General features: G+C 35.2%; 2 protein-coding genes across 3 annotated transcripts; one reads left to right on the forward strand and one right to left on the reverse strand.

Annotated features, from left to right (window-relative positions):
• Window positions 1-1384: 1384 nt before the first annotated feature.
• On the reverse strand, window positions 1385-15610 carry LOC121371664 (cytochrome c oxidase assembly factor 4 homolog, mitochondrial-like). The gene is made up of 2 exons (XM_041497726.1): window positions 15452-15610; window positions 1385-2360 (listed from the first exon to the last, which is right to left on the reverse strand). Exons 1-2 carry the CDS (start codon window positions 15572-15574, stop codon window positions 2259-2261), a joined length of 225 nt encoding a protein of 74 aa, XP_041353660.1. The 5' UTR covers window positions 15575-15610; the 3' UTR covers window positions 1385-2258.
• On the forward strand, window positions 2968-25798 carry LOC121371663 (D-aminoacyl-tRNA deacylase 2-like). Of its 2 annotated transcripts, none has more exons than XM_041497724.1 (4): window positions 2968-3643; window positions 15827-15968; window positions 24367-24436; window positions 25162-25798. In XM_041497724.1, exons 2-4 carry the CDS (start codon window positions 15843-15845, stop codon window positions 25485-25487), a joined length of 522 nt encoding a protein of 173 aa, XP_041353658.1. In that variant the 5' UTR covers window positions 2968-3643; window positions 15827-15842; the 3' UTR covers window positions 25488-25798. The 2 variants fall into 2 exon arrangements, with proteins under 2 accessions (XP_041353658.1, XP_041353659.1); XM_041497725.1 differs by lacking the exon at window positions 2968-3643 and adding an exon at window positions 4891-4923.
• Window positions 25799-25864: the final 66 nt, after the last annotated feature.

Here is a 25864-nt window from a genome sequence, read left to right on the forward strand (position 1 = left end):
TTTATATAGTTACACAAATGTAAATTTTCGTCCTCAAATGGGGAATGGGACATGGGCCACCCCATTACTGTTGCTATGGGGCCGAGTGTTAGTAAGTGTAATCTAGGTGGCAGGTGAAGGTTTCTTCTCTGAAGAGAAAAGTAGCAAAGAAAACATTCCTGTTCAGTTTTTTCCTGAATTGTACAATTTCTTCATTTCTGTCCATGTCTACTTTTTTTCAGCAAACATTTGCCATAATTGAAACAAAGTTGTAGAGTCTGCAATGAAGTATTTTAAAAAAAAGCATGGCAGGATATGATGTAACATGTACTAGTTTAAATATACTATTATGTCATGTGAAAGTGTTTACACACATAAGTAAAACAGACTAAAACTTTTGACAAAAAAGTATACAAGAGTGTAGTGTGGATGGGTGGGAGGGGGGTTGCTGATGGTACAAAAAGTTAGCAGTGTTAAACAAGCCTGTTTGAATGATACTTTTAAAACTGGTATAAGTTGCTCATCGGTAAAGCGCTTACCTGATGCACAGTGAGTCTGTGTTCAGTCCTTGTTGGTTGGCCCATTGGGCTATTTGTTGTACCAGCCAGTTCACCACGACTTGTATATCAAAGGCTGTGGTATGTGCCATCCTGTCTGGGATAGTGCATATAAAAGATCCCTTGCTACTAATGGAAAAATTTAGCAGGTTTTTTCCTCGAAGACCATCAACATTAGCAAATGTTTGACATCCAATAGCTGATTAATAAATCAATGTGCTCTAATGGCATTGTTAAAAAAAACATAATAACTTTAATATGTAACCATGCTTTAAAATTACAAATTACTAAAATTGTGTAAAATGTACACAATTCTGGCTCTGTGTATCCAAAGTGTGGAGACTGATGTACTCATGAACATAGAGGGAGAATACTGACAAAATATTTTGAGCACTCCCTTTTTCTCACACTTAAATTACACTTTATACAGTTATATTTATGTTGCATCTTTTGTCATGTGAACAAAGTTGACAGATGTACATTGTATTACTCTGATCATGTTACCATTTATTCATCTTCACAAGCCGAGGTACCATTCCAAAATGCAGTATACCGTTTGGAATGGTTCCTTAGTTTGTGAAGATGCCATTTTGTTGCACAATGACACCTAACTAGAATTGGGTTTGTGCAAGCAATGGCTTCAATATTTTAACATACCAATTAATACTGGGTCGAGTTGCGTATTGTCACCTGAAAGACAATCTGCCAAGTTCAGTCAAAGGTGAACGTGCAATTCACTGAAATGGATAAAATCACACATTCTGAAACACCAGTGTAACTAGATTGTAAACTCATCCACTGTGGTGAAATTATTATCAGAAAAACAACAACAAAATAGAAACCATACACAACTTTTACATATTGTTTATTAGGTACAGTTAACTAATGTTTAAAAATGTTACTTTAAAAATTCAACAGAGCTATTTTATTTTAATCAAACGTAACAACTGTATGTTAATTTAAAACTAGTTTTAAAGAATTTTGTCATTAATATGATCAATTAAACAATTTGAAACGAGTGTTCATTAACAACACACTAGTGAGTACCATTAGTATATTAATAGCAGGAGTTTGACTATAAAAACCCTTGGACCACCCACATAGTTGTGAAAAATAGTTGGTTTCAATGCTCCAAAATGTGCCCAAGAAAAGCGGTGACTGTCTAACATGGCTGTGTACACTGAATACTAAAGTTGATCACACAGGGATATTTATAAATGCACAGATCTACTAATTTCAAAATTCCCTCCGACATACTGATAGTGGGTTTTTCCCTATCCTATTTTATTTTTAAAAACTTGTGAAGCATTTATGAGGCAATAAAAGGATTTAATTATGACACTGTATCAAAAATGTAGTTTTATGATTAAATGAATATGATGCAATGTGATGAAACAAATTGATCATGTATCCTAGTTAAAATCCATTTTACTGGAACAGCAAGGCACAAGACTCCTCTCTCACACTTAAGAACTGAACTCAAAACTACATATAATTTCGGATCCATGTTTCAAGTCTTAGAATCAAATCTGAACCAAAGTTCAGACGTATGGTATTTTTCACACTGTACCTAATATCTGGTGTTAGTATCCATCACTTGCATTGACGCTTTTCTGTCATACATATTATACACAAACAAGAACATGTTTTAAAGGTATACCAGCAATCAAATGTTCATTTTTTTGAAGAAAAAATATATATCAAAATCCAAATTTTGCTGTATCAGCTCTTTTGTTTCTCCAGCATGGAATTTTCAATGCAATCCCGAAACTTCTGAACCTCTGGTTGACACTTCCGCCAGTCCTTCTTCTCAGCCATGCACTCCTGAAAATATCAGTAGGTTATTATCTTAAAAACTGATACCAGTAATAAGTGGAAAAACTACATGGAGAATACTACACGATTTTTTGCAAGATACTATTTATCTTATAGTTTTCTTTAAACATGTACCAAGGGCCACAACCACACTACTATTGTACCTACTCCTTTAATTAATTGTAGGCCTAGATGCTCTGTTATTAGTAAGAGGTGCATTTTGAAACATTTTAAATCAGCTTAAAACTCCCATCATACCTAACTTAAATATAATTGTTTAATGCACTCTTTATTGGTTATTTGTACAACTATTGCATAAATACATATGGCCCATATATACAAACTTTCTTATTCAGTAAAACCTCTTTAAACCAGACCTTCTGTCAACCAGAATTCCCTCAAAACTGGACGTTTTTCATATCCCTTTTCAAATATCTGTGCAGAAGAGAACCTCTGTAAACCAGATACCTGTTAAAACTGGGCTTTTTACTTGGCTTCCAAGCGTGTCCGGTTTAGAGGAGTTTTCACTGTAATTGGGTTAAGTGTCTACAAAGTGAAAAAAGCAGAGCTAAGTTCGACAGTTAAAATTTTAACATCAGTGTAGACTGATAATCCAGGTTAAATTAAGTGTGTCTTGACTCCACTACAGACATCATAGTGGTTGCTTGTTTACTTTAGCATGTGAAAACTTTGTAAAAACTAAAAATGTAAACAATAAACTAAAGAAAAAAATACTGATAAAAATGGAAGTGAACTGAAGTGGACTGTATATAAATGTAAAAAGAAAAGTTATGTGATTTTCTTCTATTTTGGAAATAAGTGTACTACTACTACTACAACAGATTTAACCCAGATTATATCTACCCAGGGTTAAAATGACCCACGTTTAGTAGTCCATTTTGATCAACCTTTTACTTAAAATTTCGAAACAGAGTAATACCATGAAACCAACCAACTGACTACAGCTGATTTAAAATTTTAGGGTTAGGGTTAAAGTTAAAAAAAAAATTGTTAAACGATACCATTAGAGCACATATATTTATTAATCATCAGCTATTGGATGTCAAACGTATTTGGCTGACATATACTAGTCTTTGAAAGAAAACCTGTTGTATCTTTTATATACACTTTCCCACAGACATGACAGCACATGATACCACAGCCGTTGATATATCAGACGTGGTTCACTGGTTGGGACGTGAAAACCCCCAGAGAGTGGGGCCACTGAGGCGATTCCATCCTACAACACAAGCACCCCAGATGAGCACTTTAATGACTGGATCCCGCCCCAGGTTAGTCCCGCTTTCCATTAACGTCATTCTGTGTGTGTTGTATCATGCGTGGAAATGTGCTTTTCCATAATTGTGCTTTCGCAAATGGATTACTATATAAACTTTTACGTTGTCAGTGTAGCCTACTTTAAGCTGAAAGTAAATGCTTCACGTTATGACATCACCACGCTGAAAAACTTGAGTGGGGGAAAATTCACTCATCGATTTGATTTTTTTCAACATGCTGAAAACCTGTGGCTGAATCCAGGGCTTCTAGATTATGGTAGCCGCACTGCCATGGCTAATGATATTCAATGTTGGGCTGGTAAATAACTACTATTGTCATGCCTGGCAGCTAGTGATTTTTGTTGGTTAAACGTTGCAGTTAAGTCTATTTTGTAAATATGAATATCCTTCCCCCATCCCAACCCCCCAATGTTAGTGTTTTTAAGCTCTATCATCTGATTATTATTATTATTTAGTTCAATTTTATTAACTTAAAGTAAAGTAGGGCTAGTAAATTTATAATTGTGGCTAGAAAAAAAATGTAATCACTGATCCCATGGCTGGTGGATTTGATAACAATTATAGAAGCCCTGGCTGAATCACGTACACTGGCATTTGTGTTATATTTAGAAGTTAAAAACTTTCTTTAAAATATTTGTTTCACCGCCACAGTACAATGGAACAGTAAACGTGTTACTACTGAAAGTTATTTTAATTTTAATGTTTTTTAAACTCAAGAAATGAGCACATTTTTAGTGGGACCCCCCTGTATTTATTGACCTGCATGATGGCACATAAGTCTGTGCAGCAAACATTAAAACAACCACTTCTGTCACTGATGTTTACAGAAGTAGCAAACAAATATTGAATCCGACTTTTTGTAAGTTCTAAACAACAAACAATTCCTGTTATAGTATGTTTCAGAAACATTTAGATTACGCAAATGAGATAAATATAAATGGTGTTCTATGCATGATGCTCCTTAGTTTGGACAACACAAAATGACAATATAAAAAAAGCCAATGTAAATTTTTTTATCATTATTCATCAAAAGTTATTTGTTATTAACTGTAAATGAGCACAAATAGTGGTCGTTAGACATATAGGACAATCAATGATAATTTTGAAAGAGACTATAGCTAAAATAGGCCATGCTGTAAGTGCAGAATCAAAGTCTGTGTGCAGCCATTTTGCATTGTGTCACTCTGAGGGAAATTCAAAGTATGCTTGGATGTTTACGTTAACAGATAAAATAAAACATTCATTTCATTTATGGATTCATAAATTACAATAAGGTATGTATTGAAGCTTCTATATAAACTTGTGTAAGTTGATATACAAGGTTGATCATTACAGCGTTGACAGAAAGAAAGCAATGTTTTATTTAACGATGCACTCAACATATTTTATTTACGGTTATATGGCGTCAGACATATGGTTAAGGACCACACAGATTTTAACCTGCTGTCGCCACTACATGGACTACTCTTTCTATTAGCAGCAAGGGATCTTTTATTTGCGCTTCCCACAGGCAGGATAGCACAAACCATGGCTTTTGTTGAACCAGTTATGGATCACTGGTCGGTGCAAGTGGTTTACACCTACCCATTGAGCCTTGTGGAGCACTCACTCAGGGTTTGAAGTTGGTATCTGGATTAAAAATCCCATGCCTCAACTGGGATCCGAACCCATTACCTACCAGCCTGTAGACTGATGACCTAACCTCGACGCCACCGAGGCCGGTACAATGTTGACAGACACGTGTTGACAGGTGATACAAAAACACATTGATCGAGGCTGGCAAAAGTATACTTTTAGTGCATTAATTCAGATGTTTTTTCAATCAAATTGTTATCTACCAGTTTTATACATATATTCACAATCAAGATGTGTTGTTTTAACAATAGTTTTATGCATTAAATTAATGCTGTTTGTTTGTTTACAAACATATCCCAAAACTAAGTGATTTGTTTCAAAACATAATGTAACATAATTAATGTGCGCAGACTTTTGTGCCATGCAGACTAAGGTGACATGAGTGTATATGGAAAAGGTCTTATGTAAATGTGTTGTATGGATCAACTCACACGTGATAGTGTTAATAGAAAGCAGGCTTTGGGGTTTGACTCAGAGTGAGGTTACTTCTTTATAGTAATATAATGGTGGACCAGGCAGATATCTTTCTATCACCACTCCCACCCCAACCCCAAGTCGCCGGCATCTTCCGACGCCAGTGTAAACATGACAGCTGGAACTTTTGACATTCACATTGCTGCTTGCAAGCAAAGTTGTTGCCATGGCCCATACTATAGAGGGTTCCGCGATATGTGCTAAAAATAGCAATATTACCCATACCTCTGTGCGGCCGGCTATGGTGGTAGGCAAACAATAGCGTTTCATTGTTGTATACAAATACGAGCTTCGCAGTTTAAGATTTATAACTTAAGTCCTTTTAAATATTATTTTTTTACTGTTAGTAGACGCTGCATTATTTTGATAACATGCAGGATTATTTAAATAAGACGGCAAAAAGCAGATAAACGGATAAGTGTTGATTTTGTACGTTTCTTGCTACTTGGAAACAAGTAGTGGGTTTCCTTTCTAAGACTATTTGTAAAAATTAACAAATGTTTGACATCCAATAGCCGGTGATTAATAAACAATATGCTCTAGTTGTGTATTTTGAATGGTGTTAATTAAATGACTAATGACATTTTTACTTTTTGGTGGAGGACATAGTCAGGGTTGGGTTTTTTTTAAACTGTTCCAAAACTGGGCAGCACATACCACTCATATGGTAATCAATTTGTTTTAATTTTATTTGCGCACAAGTACTAGGTAGAACACAGGTGACCGATATTTCTTACACCATTACCTAGTTGATTAACATGTTTCGCCCCTCCCAGGGCTCACCAGTGCAGCTAGGGTTATTCACTAATCAATGCCTGAAAATTACCAATATCTCAACAGTGACTAGTAATAAACTGCAAACATGTTTGGAGGATTATTTTTGTTAATATATAGAGTTCTTTTTGGAGATAATAATTTTTCAAGTGAATCTGTTTTGAATGTATTTTTTCCCAGGGTATTCAGATGCTAATTATAAATGACCTAATAAAACATATTTACAGGTGTGTGATGGCATTTCCATTCTTCAGTCAAATGGAACAACTGATGGGTACATATTTGTAATGGCACAACACGCACACAATTTTATCAAAAACTGGGTTTGAACTGTCGGTTTTTGTTGTAAGATAATCAATAGGACATGTCCTAGGTCCGATCAGTTTATAGCTGAAACTTAAACCAAAATGAAAAGTTTGGGCCAAAGCCTCCTTCGTCTTTCACTTTTTTCTTTAGTTTCTTCACCCTGGTGCATGATAATGCTAGGAAGCCCCCCCCCCCCCCCCCCCCCCCCCCCAAATTAAAAAAAATCCTTTATTGTCTCTCCCGTAGCGGGCATTACAACTGACAATGCCACAAGTAGTCGGCATTATGTTGGTTCAGGATGAATGAAATCTAACAAAAAGATATGACAAGTAGGCCTAGCTATTATTCTCGGAACCGGCGTGATGTCACACGGCCTAGTTACCGATCATCCGGGTCTTTGGGGGTGAAGCAAAGCCTTAGTGATTACTGTTTTACATAGAATAAAGTTATCATATTAACTTTTTGCATGCCTTGCATATTGTCATTTATTTTTTGTAGCTAGAACATAGTTGCAACATGTCTTATGAGTATTATAGCAGCATGGGTTGTCATATAAGAGAAACGAACGGGAATCTGAATTAGTACAGTCTATATTTATTACCGACATGTTTCCGTATAGCTTATATTGTCGAGGGGACCTGACTAGAGGCAGGTTGGGCAGAACAATTTTTGTTGATGCAATTTTCAGATAATATTAATTATAAATTTTAACAACTTTGAAATGATAATTATTCATATAATAATTATGATGAGGGCTACAAAATATATAATTTGTATGTATAATAATACAATTTATATGCATGATTCAAGATAATTATTTTTATGATTTAACATAATTATTTTATTTCAAAATAGAATGTAATAATTAAACAATTGCAAAGTTGTTACTTTACAACTTTAAATTACAGTATTATTATTGTCATTCTTATTATATAGATGTATTGGCAACTGAAAATGTTCTACTGAATACATTCTTTTATTCATTTTAAAAAAAACCCAGTTTCTTGAAATAATGATTTTTTTTTTTTCACGAATATGAAATTATCTCATGTTGGCCTTCCTTACTGGTTGAATGCAGGCGAAAAGAAAATAGCAATAATAAAATATAGCCAACCTCAGACCTTGTCATCTAAGGGGAGTTATATATATATATATCTCTCTCTCTCTCTAGCTACCCATCACTCCCCTGAGATTAGTTCAAGGAGAATAATATATAGCTCCCTTTGGTATGTGAATATTAATATTTTAAATTGCACCCCATAATCTAAGTTAGGGTAGCAATTAATAACTCCCATATTATTTTCATGTCAGGGTCTACAACCTACTAAAACATAGTGTTACCTCATCGAATAAACATACAACTGTTTTAATAATAGGGTTTAACATGGTATATTTATTAATAAAACACAAAAACTTATCTGAGTAAATAATGGTTAACACATACACACACACAAATATATATATATATATTTATTGTTGTTTTATATCTGAATGAATGAATGTTTAACGACACCCCAGCACGAAAAATACATCGGCTATTGGGTGTCAAACTATGGTAATGCAAATAAATAAAGTGATGATCAACATCAATATAAAAATTCAAGGTTTAAACAAAAACAGTGTAAAGAACTGTGCAAAAATACAAATACAAATATCACAGAATTTTACGGACACCGAATTTTACTCTAAACTTCAATTTGTGCTGTATTGGCCATTCTCAAAGAGAATGTTACACCCCTGCACCACGATGAGGTTACAGCACGCGCAGGGGTTTTATATCTAGTCGGTGGACATTGCAGATTTTGTCTTGGGCTGTATTAAAATTGTTATTGCAATTAAAATTTAAGTAATATGTACAAAACTAATTTTTCATAAGATACAGGTGGAGAAAGGAGATGGGGCAATTATAATGACTGTTAGTAAACTGATCTGTATCAATATGCCTTCTGCTAGACTACACATATTTAACCTAAGTTGCTTTTAACCAGGGTTAAATTACCTCTTGTATAGATGCACTTGTGTAGCATATTCAAGGAAAATGTATGAATGAGATGGTTAAATGCCATAGTATTCTCCATGTGAAACTGTTTTTAGAAAGGAAACCAAATATCAAATATGGCGATGACCATTCATTTTATTGCAAATAATTGCTGAAGCAGATTGTATGCACAAGTGCACACACACACACAATCCGAAGAACTGCAGAATATCATAAAACGACAAGTAGATGCAAAAAGGTAAGTCCTTTAACTTGAACAGAAGCAAAATCCACAAATGTGTCACAACCACCAAATTACATTGATTCATAACAGAGTAAATTAAAAAAAAACCCAGAAACATATATAACATATATGTGTGTGTGTGTGTGTGTGTGTGTGTGTATGTGTGTGTGTATGTGTGTATGTGTGTGTATATATATATATATATATCTTATGCATGTGTATGTTATGTATGTATCCGAGATACAAGTATACCTTTATTGTTTAATACATTATACATTTGGGCTATTACACGTCCGCAGGTAAAATATCTGGAGTGGGGTAGGGGCAAAATCTTGAGTAGTAGGGACAATCTTGGTAGGGGGAGAAGCCATATTTATATATAAAATAGTAGAAAACCTATATTTTTGTACTGCAGGCCTGCTACAGACAGTGACACATTTGCACACACATCAAAAAAAATTTTAAAAAATTAAAAAAAACCTTGTATAATAAATTATTATTATGTGTGTGTGCACATAATTGAACTGCATATACTTTTATTTTAAAAATAAAAATAAACAAATAAATAGATGTAGTAGGCGAAGATGGCAAAATAAATATAAGTATAAGAGAATGTCTTGATTGAACTTAAAATTAGATTAAATGAAAAATGAAGACCACACAAATTTGATGATAAAAAGAGTATACTCTTTTATTCAAGAACTGGATGCATCCGGGTTTTTTAAGGTTTTTTCATGAAAGTACCATATAACTGGAAATTTTTGAGGATTTTTATTTTCGTGGGTTTCGAGGGTAAGTAGTCAGCATCGAAAATATAAATCCTTGAAAATATTTTGAAAACATCAACAAATTCTATCTAAAATATTTATTGTGAAAAACATAACACACTGACAATTTACCGGAACATTTTATTTCCTGTCATGCGGTCCACCGGATACGACAAGATAATAGTATAGTCAAGACAACAAGTTAGAATTTTTAAAAAGGTATTGTCTGAATCTCACTGTGTGTAGAATATAATGAAACATTTTTTAATTTTGTATATTGCTTTTGTCAATGTCCGCCCGCACTGCATCAGTGATTCCGGTGTGGATGAATGCAGATTTCAACATTTCCTGGCTTGTTTTCAATTCTGCCATAACTTTCATAATCCACCTTGCATTAATTGGTTTTATCGCCGAAGTACGCATTTCGATCTTGATGTCTGTTACACCTTCGCCGTCTTTCATAGCCAGGGAAACCTGCTTTGAATATCATGTGGTGAACTCAGACTTCATGGCGTTCTTAAGTGGTTTGTTCACATATACATCGTAATTGGCTTTACACAAAATCAAAGACTGTGATCAGTTGTCTGGCGAATAGTAGTCAGTGGCCAATTAGGCTACAGCTGAGTGTTCTATTGTTTAACTTTACATGTCGGTGGTATCGAACAACTGGCAGCCGAGGTGAAACTTTAATCAACAGTAACAAGTATTCTTGCAACTAGACTTGTTAAAACTCAAAAATAAAATCACTTTCAATTTAGATTTGGCAAACGACGAAAATAAGAAACCTTGAAATGTTTTTATACCCCAAACCACGAAAATTTCCGGTTATATGGTAGATGGAATTGTGTATTTTATTTACAGTATAATGTGGAAATGTTATCAATGCACATGCTTTAACCATTTTGGTTGCTATTAACGTCGGTTAAAACAATATTTTTTTTAACATCAAGTTATGGTTTATGCAGCCAACTGCACAACATGTTTTAGGCATCTTGGCCGTTAACTGATGTAAATGATCGACTGAAATCGACTAAATTCACTATCAAACCATACGTAACTAAGGAGAAGCTTCACGTCACGTCACAAACAATGGCGGATAGGGCCGAAGTACCCGTACGTTCGGTTCCGAAAATTAGGTGTTGATGCCTTCCAACATGGCCGACCGTTATGGATCGTGGGTAATCTAGAATGACGTGTACGGTCTCACTACACAGATCACTTCCGGGTGACAGTTCATTCATCACGGTCCACTATAGTTCCTAATTGGGACACATGTTATGGTTCACATATTCACTTCTAGGAAATGGTGAAGAATTAAAACAATATGTATGTTTAATGGTAAGCCTTCTGGCTGTATTTTGCCCATGTTATTTTGTAATACTGTAAATCAGAAAATATTAGCGACCTTAAAATTTAGCGAAATCTGTATCAGTGACATATTAGCGACATAAAACGTTAGCGAGGTCGTCATATCAAACATTAAAAAAAGCGTAGGCCGTTTTTTGTTTGGTTTTTAGACTGACTGGTGACAAGAACACTCGATAATTTTTGATGTTGTGCAATGCGCACTATTTCCGGTTTGAAATATAGCCTCAAACGTCCAAGTGACGCTCCTTGTCTCCAACTTAATTTTAATAAAAACATTACAGTGTTATACGTCTAAAATAATTAGTATTGTTGTCTGTATTTATTGCCTAATCTATAGCCTATTGTTTGTCCAGTTAATCGCCGACGAAAACAACCACACATAATCAGTCCAATGAAAATGTGTTTTCGGAGTAGTCTATTGTGCGTACAGGGGTCGTAAGCTGTTTTTTCACTGAGACGTACTAGTAATCAATGCTCTGGTACTTTTCTCACTTTGTCAAATAAAGAAAACAATTTATTTTTAACCACAATTATGTGTCTTTATTGCTAAAAGTTACAAACATTGAAACTATAAGACTGTATTCATAATACTGACATTTCGTTTTGCTTTGCTGCGACACTGCACCGGATGTGACAATAGTTTTAATTATTGTGCCACGAACGGTAGTGCACGTAGGATATGTGACGACTTTTTATTTGCCTTGGTTCTGAAATTCAATTGAATTGTTCACAATTGATTAATTCAAATCATTATAAAATATGTATAGGAGAAGCCATGTGTTTAGGGAAGTGACGTCACGTATCAGCATGCACGCGCATCTGGTAGGCAGAAGTCTATCATAATGGCCATTAGTAACAAAGGGAAGTAGCGTAGCGTGAATAGCAAAGAATGGCCAAAACGTGCTTAAATTACCGCTTGTAGCACGGGAACGCTATTCTACATATATATATGTACATATAGATACACATACACATAAATACATACACACACACACATACATATACATATACATATACATATACATATATATATATATATATGAACATTTATTACAAATGAACAACCAGTAGACAATATGTAGACAGTAGTTATATATATAACACATCAGACTTGTCTACTGGTTCATTTGTAAGGCTTTTCATCAACAATAAATTTAAGCAAGTATCTTATTAGAAAACTTTACAAAAACTTTAAAACTATTAATTTTATCAAGTCCTTTTTTATTCCTTAAACTTGCTAATATCGGATACATATTAACACATTGTATTAAAATGGAGGAACCTAAATTTAATTTCCATACATGTTCCATGACCACACATACATCGTCTAGCTACAGCGTCCCTTTTTAAATATTAGTACAGAACTTAGCCTTTTAAACCGGATACATCTCAAATTTACTTGGTCCCTCACCTTTGCGGTTCCATCTTCAGAACATTTTGTAGCATTATTTTTATATATATATATATATATATATATATATATATACATAAAAATTGCCATTAATATTTTAATCGCCTAATCCCATGCAGGCCAGGACATAGTTTAATACGCAGTCGATCTAGGATTGATTCCTGTTGGTGGTCCTATAGGGCTATTTCTCATTCCAGCCAGTGCTCTACAACTGGTGTAACAAAGGCTACACTATTTATTATCCTGTCTGTGGGCTGATGCATATAAAAGATCCCTTATTGTTAATCGGAAAGAGTAATCCATTGTGTGACAGCAGCAGGTTTCCTCCTTAATATCATCTGTGTGATCCCTAAACATGTCCGACTCTATATATCCGTAATTAAAATGACTTGAGTGCATTGTTAAATAAAAGATTCCTTCCTTTCAAATCTAAAACAGTGTCAGTTACCTTTGACAAGAGGCACAGTTTCGAAGGCTATCACTTTCAACCTGATTAATAAACCAGTTAAAACAACAAATTACTGTAAATGGTAACAATACAATGTTTTAATTAAGACACACATTAACACAATGCAAATATCATTTGATCATTGGTTTATAATGATAATAGAAAAAGAAAATAATAAATATGTGTTGTCTATTGTTTCTCGATATAATTTTATTGATTTTGTAAAGTCTGTTTTTATTAGAAAATAGAGATCGTGGTAAAAAAAGATTAAATCCAAGTGTTATCAATGTCATCATCACATACTGAATAGCCCCAATAATATTGCATATGGTAGTTTGGAAAGTCAGTGTGTTATCAATGTCATCATCACATACTGAATAGCCCCAATAATATTGCATATGGTAGTTTGGAAAGTCAGCGTGTTATCAATGTCATCATCACATACTGAATAGCCCCAATAATATTGCATATGGTAGTTTGGAAAGTCAGTGAAAAAAGTTCTGGTATCCTTCTTATGCACAGAAACATGAGATACTGTAGAAAAGAATCGCTGAATCCGATACCAGTGTTCTCCTTAGCATCCCTTAATTCACCCTGAAACTTAAACACCCTTAATTCATCGTGAAAGGCCCATTTTTCATCCAAGAGTTGCCGGTTCTCTTTTTGTCCATAAACAGGGATCACTGATACCTAGATGAAAATTGGTAAATTTCTATGATATATATGTATGAAAGTTTTATATTGTGTACATATTAGTACTAGTAACTATAGCATTTTTTGACTGTATCATGTAAGCCCAAGATGTTGGTCAAGGACATATATATTGAATATTATTGAAATATTTGAATACACATAAATGTATTTGTGAAGACATATTGACATCTGTCACTGATGACAATAATACTTATAAATACAATCACCTCCCCTTTTCTTTTTAATAAAATATGGTGGCTATCACCAACTTGTGGATCAATATCCAGTTTTTTATTATTATTATTATTATTATTAATTTATTTTTAATCCCAAACAAATGATTTAATACATCTGATATCCCACCCTGAAATGTTTATACCTTTTATTTTATTATTAAAAAATCAACTTACACATTACAAATACACCTGTGGATCACTTCTTCAATAAAAAAAGTAAAACATTATAATTAACATATAATATAATTAATAAATGGAAATATTTCAGAACCATTTTCATATGAAACAATATATATGTGCTTGATTGCACACACACACAAACACACACACACACAGCTCCCTGTTATTTAATTAAAAATATAAATACTCCAGCCACCTACATATTTTATGGCATAATACAATATAAAATATATTCGGATTTTTGTTTTACCCACTATAATGGATCTGTCAATACAAACAAAAAGTTACATAAAACGTTTGTCGATTGACTGGGTAGGCCTACTGTTCACAGGGTATCTTTGTTTCCATGTCAGTTTGGTGGGGGCTTTTATTGGTATTATTTTTTATTTTATTATCTTTTCAATTTTCATTTTAATAAATACTGACGTGTATTAGTATTACGAATGAATAACATACAACAAACCTTGTATAAAATGACGATCTCCGTTGGGGGATGGGCAAAGTTGATTGTTGTCAGCTTTAACTGTTCCGACGTTTCGCTTCCACTGTATTTGATGAAACTAATTTCATAATCCTTACTACAGTGACTTGTGCATCTAACAACAACGTATGAAATTACCATGACAAAATACCATTCATCAAAACTAGTCTACACTGATTTAATTGACGGAAAAACATTCGATTGTTCATTACTACTAATGCCAGTATTGTCAACTGGTTTCTTGCCTACCAGCGCTCACGCGGTACCACGTGATCAAAACATGTGACGTCACCGTGGCTTCTCCTATACGTTTTAAGACTTGTTTGATTTTTGTTTTAATCTGACTTTAGTTTATATTTAGTGTCATGAAATGTTAGCGTTTTGTATGGCTTCGGTAAATTCGCGAATATTTTATGCTCGCCAACATTTTCTGATTTACAGTATTGTGCATCAACCTTCTGGGACATGGGTATATAGCACAAGTGACAGCCGGAGTGAATTGGTTAATGAACCACCTGTTCGGACCGGTACTACAGCCAGATAGCAAAAAACTGAGACGGAAATGTTCTCAATTATGGAGTGAAAATAAATGCTTATATAATGTATGTTCGCAATGGTGTATGTTGTTAGTGCCAACGAGAACCCGTTCCTATGGGCAATCTTCGATTGAAGTTGGGCAGTTTAACATGGGTTTCAATGGCAGATGACATCTGTGTAGTGAGACCTAACCCTCTATACTCATAGGCCTATCTCAGTAACTGGTTAAAAATAAAATCGTTAACCAGATTAATTAGCGAGTGATTTTACCTGCACAGCCCAGTGTAATTCAGCACACCCAGTTCTGTTTATCATGCTGTCAACCGGATCTTCATCATCATCTTCTTCTTTTGGCCGTCGAGTTCGATCGTGACCCAGGCCGGGGGTAGCCATTATATCGGTCGTTGAAAGTTCCTCACTTCTTATGGGAAGCACCGCAGAAAATGTGTAAACGTGACCGTACAAAAGTACATTTATGATGAAATGTTTCTGTACAAATAACATAAATAAATAAATAAATAAATAATAAATGAATAAATAAATAAATGACTGAACACTGTTTGATTCCTTTATTATAATGTTAATAATATCGATGGGAAAATCCCCAGAATATATGAGTGACGGATAAGTTATTTCCCTTTTCAGTTTCATGTAATGTTACATGGATAGTTCATCAGATTTCATCATGACATCGTCTCCTAAAGCAAGAATTTTATTGCAACAATGTTTATCAGCTAGACTTCAAGTTGAACCTCCAACTGACCAAAAAGAGGGAGTATTTGTTGAAGTAAGCCTATTTTTAGTATTTATTTCATGTTGGTTAACGAATACAACAGGGTAAGAGTTCCGGAGGTACGGGTGTGGGGGGTGGGGGTGGGGGGAGTAGTTGGGTTTATTGTTTTGTGTGCATTAATGTATTTAATGGGGGGGGGGGGGGTAACATTAATGTACTTATCCTGAATACTCAGACGTCCGAGAGCTGATTCATTCATTTATAGTTATTTTCATGCTATATCCAGTTAGGTTCAAGCACGCAGTCCTAGGCACACACTTCAGCTATCTGGGCAGACTGTCTGATAGGTTAGTGGTTAGTGAAAGAGAAGTCAGCGTAGTAGCCATACACCTACCCATTGAGTCATTAAACTTGCTAGGGATAGGAGCCGGTACCGAGATGTGAACCCAGTGCCTACCAGCCTTAATTATGTCTGATAGCTTAACCACTACACCACTGCGGCCGGTGGAACTAGACAGACATTTAGATGGTTATAATCGCTTTGTCAGTCAGAGATAACTCTATAATAAAACACAAAAACTCTGCCTACCACTAGGTAAGCAAAGATCCCCCACTCTGATATAACAATAATATATTCCTATGTTTGACATTAAAGACACTAGTCGGAGCTCCACGAAACCATTTAAGATGTGCAGGGAGTGTTATGACAAGTTCGTTACTGCTAGCCACTTTATATAAACAATATTGAAGCCAGTTCCCTTCTGCAAAGAATATGCAATTTGATATCCGACAGAACTTTTCTCTGCTTGTTTCATGGCAGTCTAAGGAAATAATGTTCTTGTTAGATGGATAGAAATAAAAAGTTAAAATTTGTTTTGTTTAATGACACCACTAGATCACATTAATTTATTAATCATTGCCTATTGGATGTTAAACATTTGTAAATTTTTTTTACATATAGTCTTAGAGAGGAAACCCGCTACATTTTTCTATTAGTAGCAGGGTCATTCTCCATTAAGTGCACTTTTTGAAGCCACAATATTATTTTTTTCGCAGTAGTATCATTTCAAAAAATATTTTGATATAGACATTATAAGTATATTTTTAATATAAATTTGTGAAAATAAATGCTTAAATGTTTAATCTTAATTAAAAAAAGATATCTCAACTACTTGCATGTCGGAACATTTTGTCAGTGGTGTTACGGACGATAGAACAAGTATGCAAATATGACAAATGCATCAAATTTATAAAGAAACTTACATATACTGAAGTTCATATGTCACAAACATATGCCCAAGGGTTTTCATCCAATATGAAAGCTGAATATGTGCAATAAAATGACTCAAAAGATGATCATATATATATATTTATATTTATGACATGGCATTTTTATTGTATTTTATGTTTCTTTGGTATTTAAATTATTTTTAACACAATGTGGGGGTTTTTGCAATATATGTATGCATACTGCACATTTCTTTTTATTGGCCAAGCAAATTATTAAACTATTCAGTGTGGAAAATGTACTGGTTACACCACTGACTCATAGTATCACCACTGACCACAGTAACACCACTGACATACGAATCTGATTCAGTTTTAACCGGCTTAAACAGTATACCAGTATGATAAATTAAATGCTATAGTTGACATGCAGTAACAAAACAGTCAAACATAACTGTTAAACATTCAAACTTTATTGAAGAAATATTCACTTAAAATGCTTTTAACACAAATTCAACACGAGTTCCAGTCTTGAAATTAGAGTAACTAGATGCATATAATTCTGTTTATTGTTTTATTGTTTGTATTTCATTCAATACCAGTTTCTCCACAATGGCATTCAAACTAAACATTCAAACTTTATTTAAAGAACTTTTACTTAAATGTTTTAAAACAAATTCACAATAATTCCACAAAACGTGTACTGAAATAAAATGCCTTTTTTCAGAGAAGACAGTTAGTCTAAAGCACTTTTTTTTTGTATTTCATCCCAAACTGCTTTTTCGACCATGTTGGCATACGTAGGTTCAGAAATGAAACAGATAACCTGTCCATCCCCATACCAGTTGATATCCTCATGAGAAGATGGCCAATAAAATCTATTCGTTCCAATTCGATGCATACATTTGATTTTAATGTCATTGTTTTCATTTGCTTGTATTAGACCTGGATAAACTTCTCCGTCATATTGTATAGCACACCACTTTCCAATATGTTCGTTCGTGACTGCTTCAGGTCTGTATATCAAGGATGCCTGTATTCCAGTAGATGAACCGACAGCATTTCCGCCTGTTTCTTCTGTGGAGCTTTGTTGGGTCTCTATCACGTTGACAGCTCTCAGTGCATAACAAGGGCAGTCTAGTTTCCCTGCTGAACATACGCAGCTCACATCCCGGACTTGTAAATTACCTGGAAATAAACTTATGACTTCGTGCAGCTGCATGGTGCCCTTTACATTCATAAGAGATCCGACCCCTGCCAACATATTGAACTTCTCTTCAACTTTTTGACTGGAGATGTGAAAGAGCTTTATGGCTGAATTTTGATTTTTAAGTAGATTAAACAGTGATGTTGCGTCAGGAATGTCATGTCCTTGACGTACGAGTCTGTCGGCAGTTCTTTTGACTGATCCTCCGACACCATCAGGTGCTCCTTTGCCATGGCTTGCTTCAAAGAAATGCCAGGCAATTTGTCTGAAGCCTTTCTTGAATGGTTCTGATGAGAGTAAGTAAAAGTTTGCCTTTTGTCGGTACTGTGTTGCAGGACTGTCGCTAAACACATGTACAGTATCAACATCTGGATACTCTTTTTTGGACCAAATCAAGAACAGGCTCCATGTGTGTCCAGATTGCAACCGGGTCATGTCGCCTTGATTCCGACAGTGTACAAAACGACAACGGTGCCTCTGGAGTACTGACGTAAAGGACACCAGTATGCAGTGAAATCTGTTGATGGGATCCTCCAAAATGGACTGACTGTATCTCTGATGCATATCGGCATTCATAATTTTCGCTCCAGTCAACATGTATAAGGCATTCATTTGGTTTCAAGTTTTCTCTGACTTTCCGATATGTTTTGTATTGCCAGCGGATGTTGAACAAGTGTTTTTTGAACTTGTCAAGACTAGACTGGAACATGTCAACAAGACCAGACTGTGTTGTTTTCACTTCAGTTTTAACTGTGATTAGAGAAAATGTTTCTCCATTTGCATGAAGCTTACGCTCTTGTGCCCACTGAAAATAAGAAACTTCATCTTGTCCTGGTTTTTTGGCCAATTCGTATGGTGTCGATTTACAGTCTAGGCACTGACCATAATAACATGACTTAGAGGCTGGTTTGCAGACAACAGAATCAGCTATATTTTCCAAGTCTCTTGATTCTACAATCTTAAGTTTATATAGTGCATTGACCATGAACTGTAAATTTTCATGTGTTTTGCATTGACAAGTTTCTCTGTCTTGTTCAGTAGGTGACCGGACCCAAAACGGCCTCATCTTGCAGAAGAATGAATATGATATCGCTATTGGTGATTCTGCCAGGAACTTGATGTGCAGGTTTTGCAAACTCTCACACAATAGTCGACGTTGTTTCTTAACTTTATGAAGAGTAACAGTATTCTTTTTACCTGTAATGATCCTGCTGACATCATCACGAAGATAAAAGTTACATATTTTCTTCTGCAGGTCAACCTTTGCTCTCGTGCTTCTGATACCATCTACATATCCTGTCTTGTGTCTTCCATTTGAAAATTCTATTGCCTGTCTTGCTAATGTCATTACTTTGTACTTTCTCAGAATCTTTCCTGAAAATATTTGTCGAACGTTTTGCTTTGCTCGATCAGTTTTGGTATGAGAATACTTGCTTCTTAGTTGCTGCAGTAAAGCATAGTGGAATGTTAATGTTTTCCGTACTCTTGAAGGTTTGATATGCCATATGCGCATGAGGTGTTTGGTTTTTGATCTAGGTGTAAGTTGTCGATCTGTATCTGATGCCATTCTTCTCTTAAGGCGATGGTACCGCGTTTTGTATTTGTTAAGATTTCGCTTTTCCTTTTCTAACTGTTGTCTTAACTTGACATTCTCTCTGTATACTTTAGCTCTCTCTCTGTTAACTAATCTTCTACCTTGCCTGCGTTGTCTGGGATAAATTATCACAGACCCAACTGGAGATGCAGGTGGAGTTATGAACGCTGCTTGATTCCGATGATGCCTGCGTCTTTGTTGTTGGCGTCGCCAGACCTTTCTCTGCTGCCTATGTTCTCTTGGTGTCAGATCAGAAACCAAGCGCTTCTGTCCTGATGCTAGATCTGCCCGATATTTCTCTCTCTTCTTCTGAAGGTATTGTGCACGACATTCTGGGTTTGCATTACGTTTAGCCCTGTAGCGTCTTTGTTTCTTAGCATTAGTTAATGCCATAACTGCAATAACAAGAAACAAGAAATCAACAGAATGATAAATAAGTTTGAAAAAGGTCCATATAACACCAAATAATTAAAATGGACACAACAATGGATAAGTTATTTGTTAACGGTAACTCAGCACATTTGAAACTTCAGTTGTTTGGTGTCCGATTTGGTCTAGTGGGAGGCAATATGCTACTCTCATAAAGGCTACTCCTACCATCACGCAACAAGGAATACAGTACATACCATGTAATTTGCTGCACCTGGTTATGATAGGACAAAAAAAGCTGGAGTCCTGTATCAGTCCTACAAACCATTACTTTTCAGTTGAGCACTCTACGCTTGCTTTACATACTACCACTGGATATAACAACAACACTGTGTGTGTGTGTGTACTGTGTATGTGTGTGCTGTGTGTACTGAGTGTGTGTGTGTACTGTGTATGTGTGTGTATGTGTGTGTGTATGTGTACTGTGTGTGTGTGTGTACTGTGTATGTACTGTGTGTGTGTGTGTGTGTACTGTGTATGTGTGTACTGTGTGTGTTTACTGTGTGTGGGGGCTGGCTATGTGGGTGGGTGGGTGTGACAGGTGTGTTTGTCTTTGTGTGCATAGGTGTGTGTGTGTGTGCGTGTGTGTGTGTGTGTGTGTGTGTGTAATTGTGGATATTAATTTAATAATACCCATTCATCCACAGAGAAAAAACCCAGACAGAGTGAGACTGACAGGCAACATTCAAGCAGACAAAAAGAGGGAGAAAATTATATATATTGGTGTTAAATGTACATAGTTGTCAGTAGTGTTATTTGGTCGTCAGTGGTGTTACCAATTGCTTGGTTACACCACTGACAGTTACACCACTGACAAAATAATACTAAACAACGAATTCTCCCCAAACCATGAGATTAACCAAAAAAGTTACCATGTGCTCAGGATTTGAAATCACATGTTTCACATGCTACAGTGTGTTTTTCTTATTAAACTTTGTTTCCCACTGAAATACAGTTACAACACCAATGACACATAATAAACATACTGCTAAAAACTAACCACCAACGATAAGAATACAAGAACTATTATTCAAGAATCTTACCTGCTTAGCCTGCCATTTGTTTCTTGTCTGCACTGCAGAGCCCCCTGGTGTTCAAAATTGGTAATTTGGGGATCATCAAGTGTTGATATCAGCAAATTCATCATCGGTTACACCACTGACATAAAAACTTGTAACCAACATATATAAGAATTTTTTTTCAAATTAAGAATACTTTGATATCATTTCATTTAGTTTTTCTTAATTTTCATGTAAAATATGATATAATGACATAAAACAGAATTAGTTTGGTCATTTTATAAAGTTTGAAACTATCAATTAAAATTTAGGTGTTGAGCTGGTGACATGCAAAAAATGCACATATATGTACATATAATAAATAAAAATGGCCAAAACAACTAATAATAACAATCAATATCTTTATTCATTCATGACAAATACATGTTTATCAAAAAGTAGTAGTTATGTTGTTGCAGATATAAAAGTAATAAAATGATGTACACGATACACAAAAATTGCACTTAATGAAGAATGACCCAGCAAGTGATCTTTTATATGTAACATCTCACAGACAGGATAGCATATACGACAGTCTTTGGTATACCAGTCGGGGTGCACTGGATAGAGTAAAAAATAGTCCAGTGAGTCCACCAATGGAGATCGATACTAAAGCGACCATGGGGCTGGACATAGCTCAGTGGTAAAGCATTCACTCGATGTGCGGTCGGTCTGGGATCGATCCCCATCAGTGGGCCCATTAGCCTATTTCTCGTTCCAGCCAGTGCACCACGACTGGCATATTAAAGGCTGTGGTATGTACTATCCTGTCTGTGGGATGGTGCATATAAAAGATCCATTGCTGCTAATCGAAAAGAATAGCCCAATATCTGTGTGGTCCTTAACCATATGTCTGATGCCATATAACGGTAACTAAAATGTGTTGAGTGCGTCATTAAATAAAACATTTCCTTCCTTCCTAAAGTGACCGACCATCTTCAGGTTAGGTTATAATGTTGTACAATATGCCACATGTGCATGATAAATTAATGGTTGATTTTGTTTGTTGTTTTTCTAATGATTAAGCAGCCTAGTGTAAAAATGTACATATGCCACCTCCACAATTACCCCTGTCTTATAAAGTTAAAATTTGTTTAGCACTAGCACACTGATATATTAATATTCAGCTATTGGATGTGAAACATTTGTTTTTTCTGACAAAGAAAATCTGCTACATTTTTCCATTAGTAGCATTTTCCACTGACAGCACATACCATTATTTTTTAAATGCCAGTCAAAGTCACTGTTAGAATGAAAACCCCCCACCTAATCAGGGGTTCGATCCTTCAATCAAAGCATCTCTGGTGGCTGTTCTAACGAGTAAGCTTGATCCTCCACAGTGCTGTCATCTCATCTATAGGCAATCTTTCTTCTGCTATTTGCATGTTGTATACATACTATTGTCCTGTTCAATTATTTAGAGCCTAATGTGTTGTGTGTTTTTTTTGCCAATATTACATTTAATTTCTATTCAGTATGTTGTTCTTTACATACTCATGAAAACAAACCCTAACAAATTTCATATATAATCCTTCATAAAAAAAAAAGTACAAAGTTTAATTATTTCAATTTAAAACAAAGCTTTGTATGTTTTAAATGGAAGTTTCATTCTGCTATCAATACATAAAGCTATTTGCATAACATGTGTTTCTAAATAATGTTCCTTTTGATCTTCCTGTTTGGTTAACAATACAACTAGAGCACATTGATTTATTAAAGGCACAGAGCCGCAGACCCTAGTTTCAGCCTGTGAAAATGGACACTAAATTTAGTTAATCTACACACCTGCAACACACATTTGGATATGGTTATAACAGAAAGAAGCTATTTAAGTCTGTGATACTTTAACAGGCAAATATCATTTAAAAATAAATAGAGTTTGTTACTTCTTAGACAAATGTGCGTTTTTAGAAACTAGGGTCCGTCACTTTAATCATCGGCTATAGGATGTCAAACATTGAATAATTTTAATATATAGTCTTAGAGAGGAAACCCGCTACATTTTTCCATTAGTAGCAAGGGATCTTTTATATGCACTAGGGGTGTAACAAATACACATGGTGGCGAATACGATACATATCACGAATATGTGGCAACGAATACGAATATTTATTCACATACATGATTACAAAAGTGAAAAAGTTTTGCTTTTAAAAAAAAAGAAGTAAAACCTTATTAATGATGGGTGTGTCTATCATCTAGTTCAGAATCACGTTCTTGTTGAGAACACTAACATGTCCACATTTTCGCTAGGAAAACATGCTTATTTAATTATCAAAACAGTCAAATCAGTATTGTGTTTTGGTTAGCATGAATTAAAAACACAAGTTGTACAGTTAGCATGACATATATGTATTTGTGTATTCAGTTCAGCTAGTGACGAATATGAATGCAACTACGATACAGATCACTGTTTGGTGCACCCAATATTCAAGTATATCATTATACCCCTAATATGCACCATCCCAGACAGGACACCCCATACCATAGCCTTTGATATACTAGTCATGGTGCACTGGCTGGAACGAGAAATAGCCCAATGAACTTACCAACGGGAATCGATCCAAGACCGACCGTGCATCAAGTGAGCACTTTACTACTGGGCTACATCCTGCCCCCAGAGAGAGCAATTATAAGCATGGAAAATGTCTGTCTTTAACTCTCAAACGACAGAGGACTTGGGCTCATTGCTCTCCATCACTGCCCTGAATTTTTTTTTTTTTAAAGTACTACCAAAGGATTAAATATCAATACTCAGTAGGGCAATATCTGAAATGGCACCCCATAATCTAAGTTAGGAGAGCAACTATCACTTCTCTCAATTGTTTTCCTTCAGGTCTGCAGTTAACTGGCATAGCAAAATCTAATTGTTTTGAAGATGAGCTACAATCTTTTTGTTTGTTTCATATTTTCATCTCTAACATGACATCATTTCAGATTGGAAGAGGTCTCGTACTCTACGTCTGCTTTCTGAAAGGTGCAAGTTCTGATGTTGTTAATAAGATGGGTAAGTGTGGACAACAGGTATATGAGAATGTGACGGGTTCTAGGGATACAACTCATAACTAGGGAACTGAGCATTTTTTGGGGGAAAACTGAATTTTACTTTTTAAAATGTCGGGACAAATGTCTGTGGAGCCTGCTATAGACACATGTATATTCATTGTTCATTAGTAGACAGCAGGTGGGGATATTGGCAGATCCAGAGGAAGGTCACAGGATCCCATGACCGCCTAAATTGCCTTGAAAATGCATCTCTAACCATCTTTATTTCAAAACATTCAAAGGAGCCTGCCCCCGAACTCGCCTACAGAATTCACTCCCTTTGGAGCTCAGCTCATTTGACTTTGACAAACTCCAACTTTTTAGAATTTTGTGGACCCTCCCCCTCTTTACAAAATTCTGTATCTACTCAAGGCTTACATTTTATGTTTACAAGAGTATACCTGTTTTCAGTAGAATATGGCTACCTGCTTTTAAAAAACAGCCTCCTAGATACTTTCATAGATAATGCTAATAAGGCCCTATGCATTGATTTAGTACTCATGTCATGGTTTTGAATACTGATAGATAGCATCTGGATATCACACTGGATATGCTGATGCTTTGGTTATTGTTATGAGTAAACTGTAATGTAACTATCAAAGTTAGGGCTATATATCAAACTCCAGTTATTAACTCTTCTATAATACTCATAACACAATTAAAACCTCTTCTTCTTTTGTCTCTCAGTGAAAGAAGCACTTAACACCAAGTTAAGTACATCTGCAGACGGCAAACTCTGCTCGATCCTAGAGCTCCCTGGAGATGTCCTCATCATTCCTCAGGCCACCCTCGGTGGTTGTCTCAAGGGTAAAAGTATGCAGTACCACAGAAACATCGCCAAGGAAGATGGACTTGAACTTTACAAACAGTTCACAACGTTTTGTGAAGAAACTGTGCAAAGTAATGAAAAGAGTAAAGAATCTGGCAGAGTGGTGAAGTGGGGCACGTATGGAAATGTTCAAGTGTTTAGATGTGATACTAATGGACCATATTCACACTTACTAGAATATTGATATATTGACTCATGCTGTTCATTGGGATAAAGGGTTTAACAGATGAGGGGAAAGGTTTTGTTGAAGCTTCAAGGTTCATACTTAACAGTAGTTGCGATATGAATTTGGTGCTGGATATAAATTATTACTGTTGGTTGAAGGGATAGTTTTTGGCTTTTAATTTTGTATTTATTTGTTGCAACATTTACTGTTTTAAAAGTGTGGTAGGTATACTAAAAATTGCCATAGGTGAGTATTTTGCAGAAGGTAACAGATGTTTTAATTTGGGCCAAGAGTTTCCTCATTAGCATAATAAATTTATTTATCCACCAGTAAAATCGTTTTTTTTTGACAAATGGCAATGGACAAACAATTTGTGATAACTTTTTAAAAGATGG

Source organism: Gigantopelta aegis, chromosome 4, assembly GCF_016097555.1.
Source record: "Gigantopelta aegis isolate Gae_Host chromosome 4, Gae_host_genome, whole genome shotgun sequence".
NCBI classification, from domain to species: domain Eukaryota; kingdom Metazoa; phylum Mollusca; class Gastropoda; order Neomphalida; family Peltospiridae; genus Gigantopelta; species Gigantopelta aegis.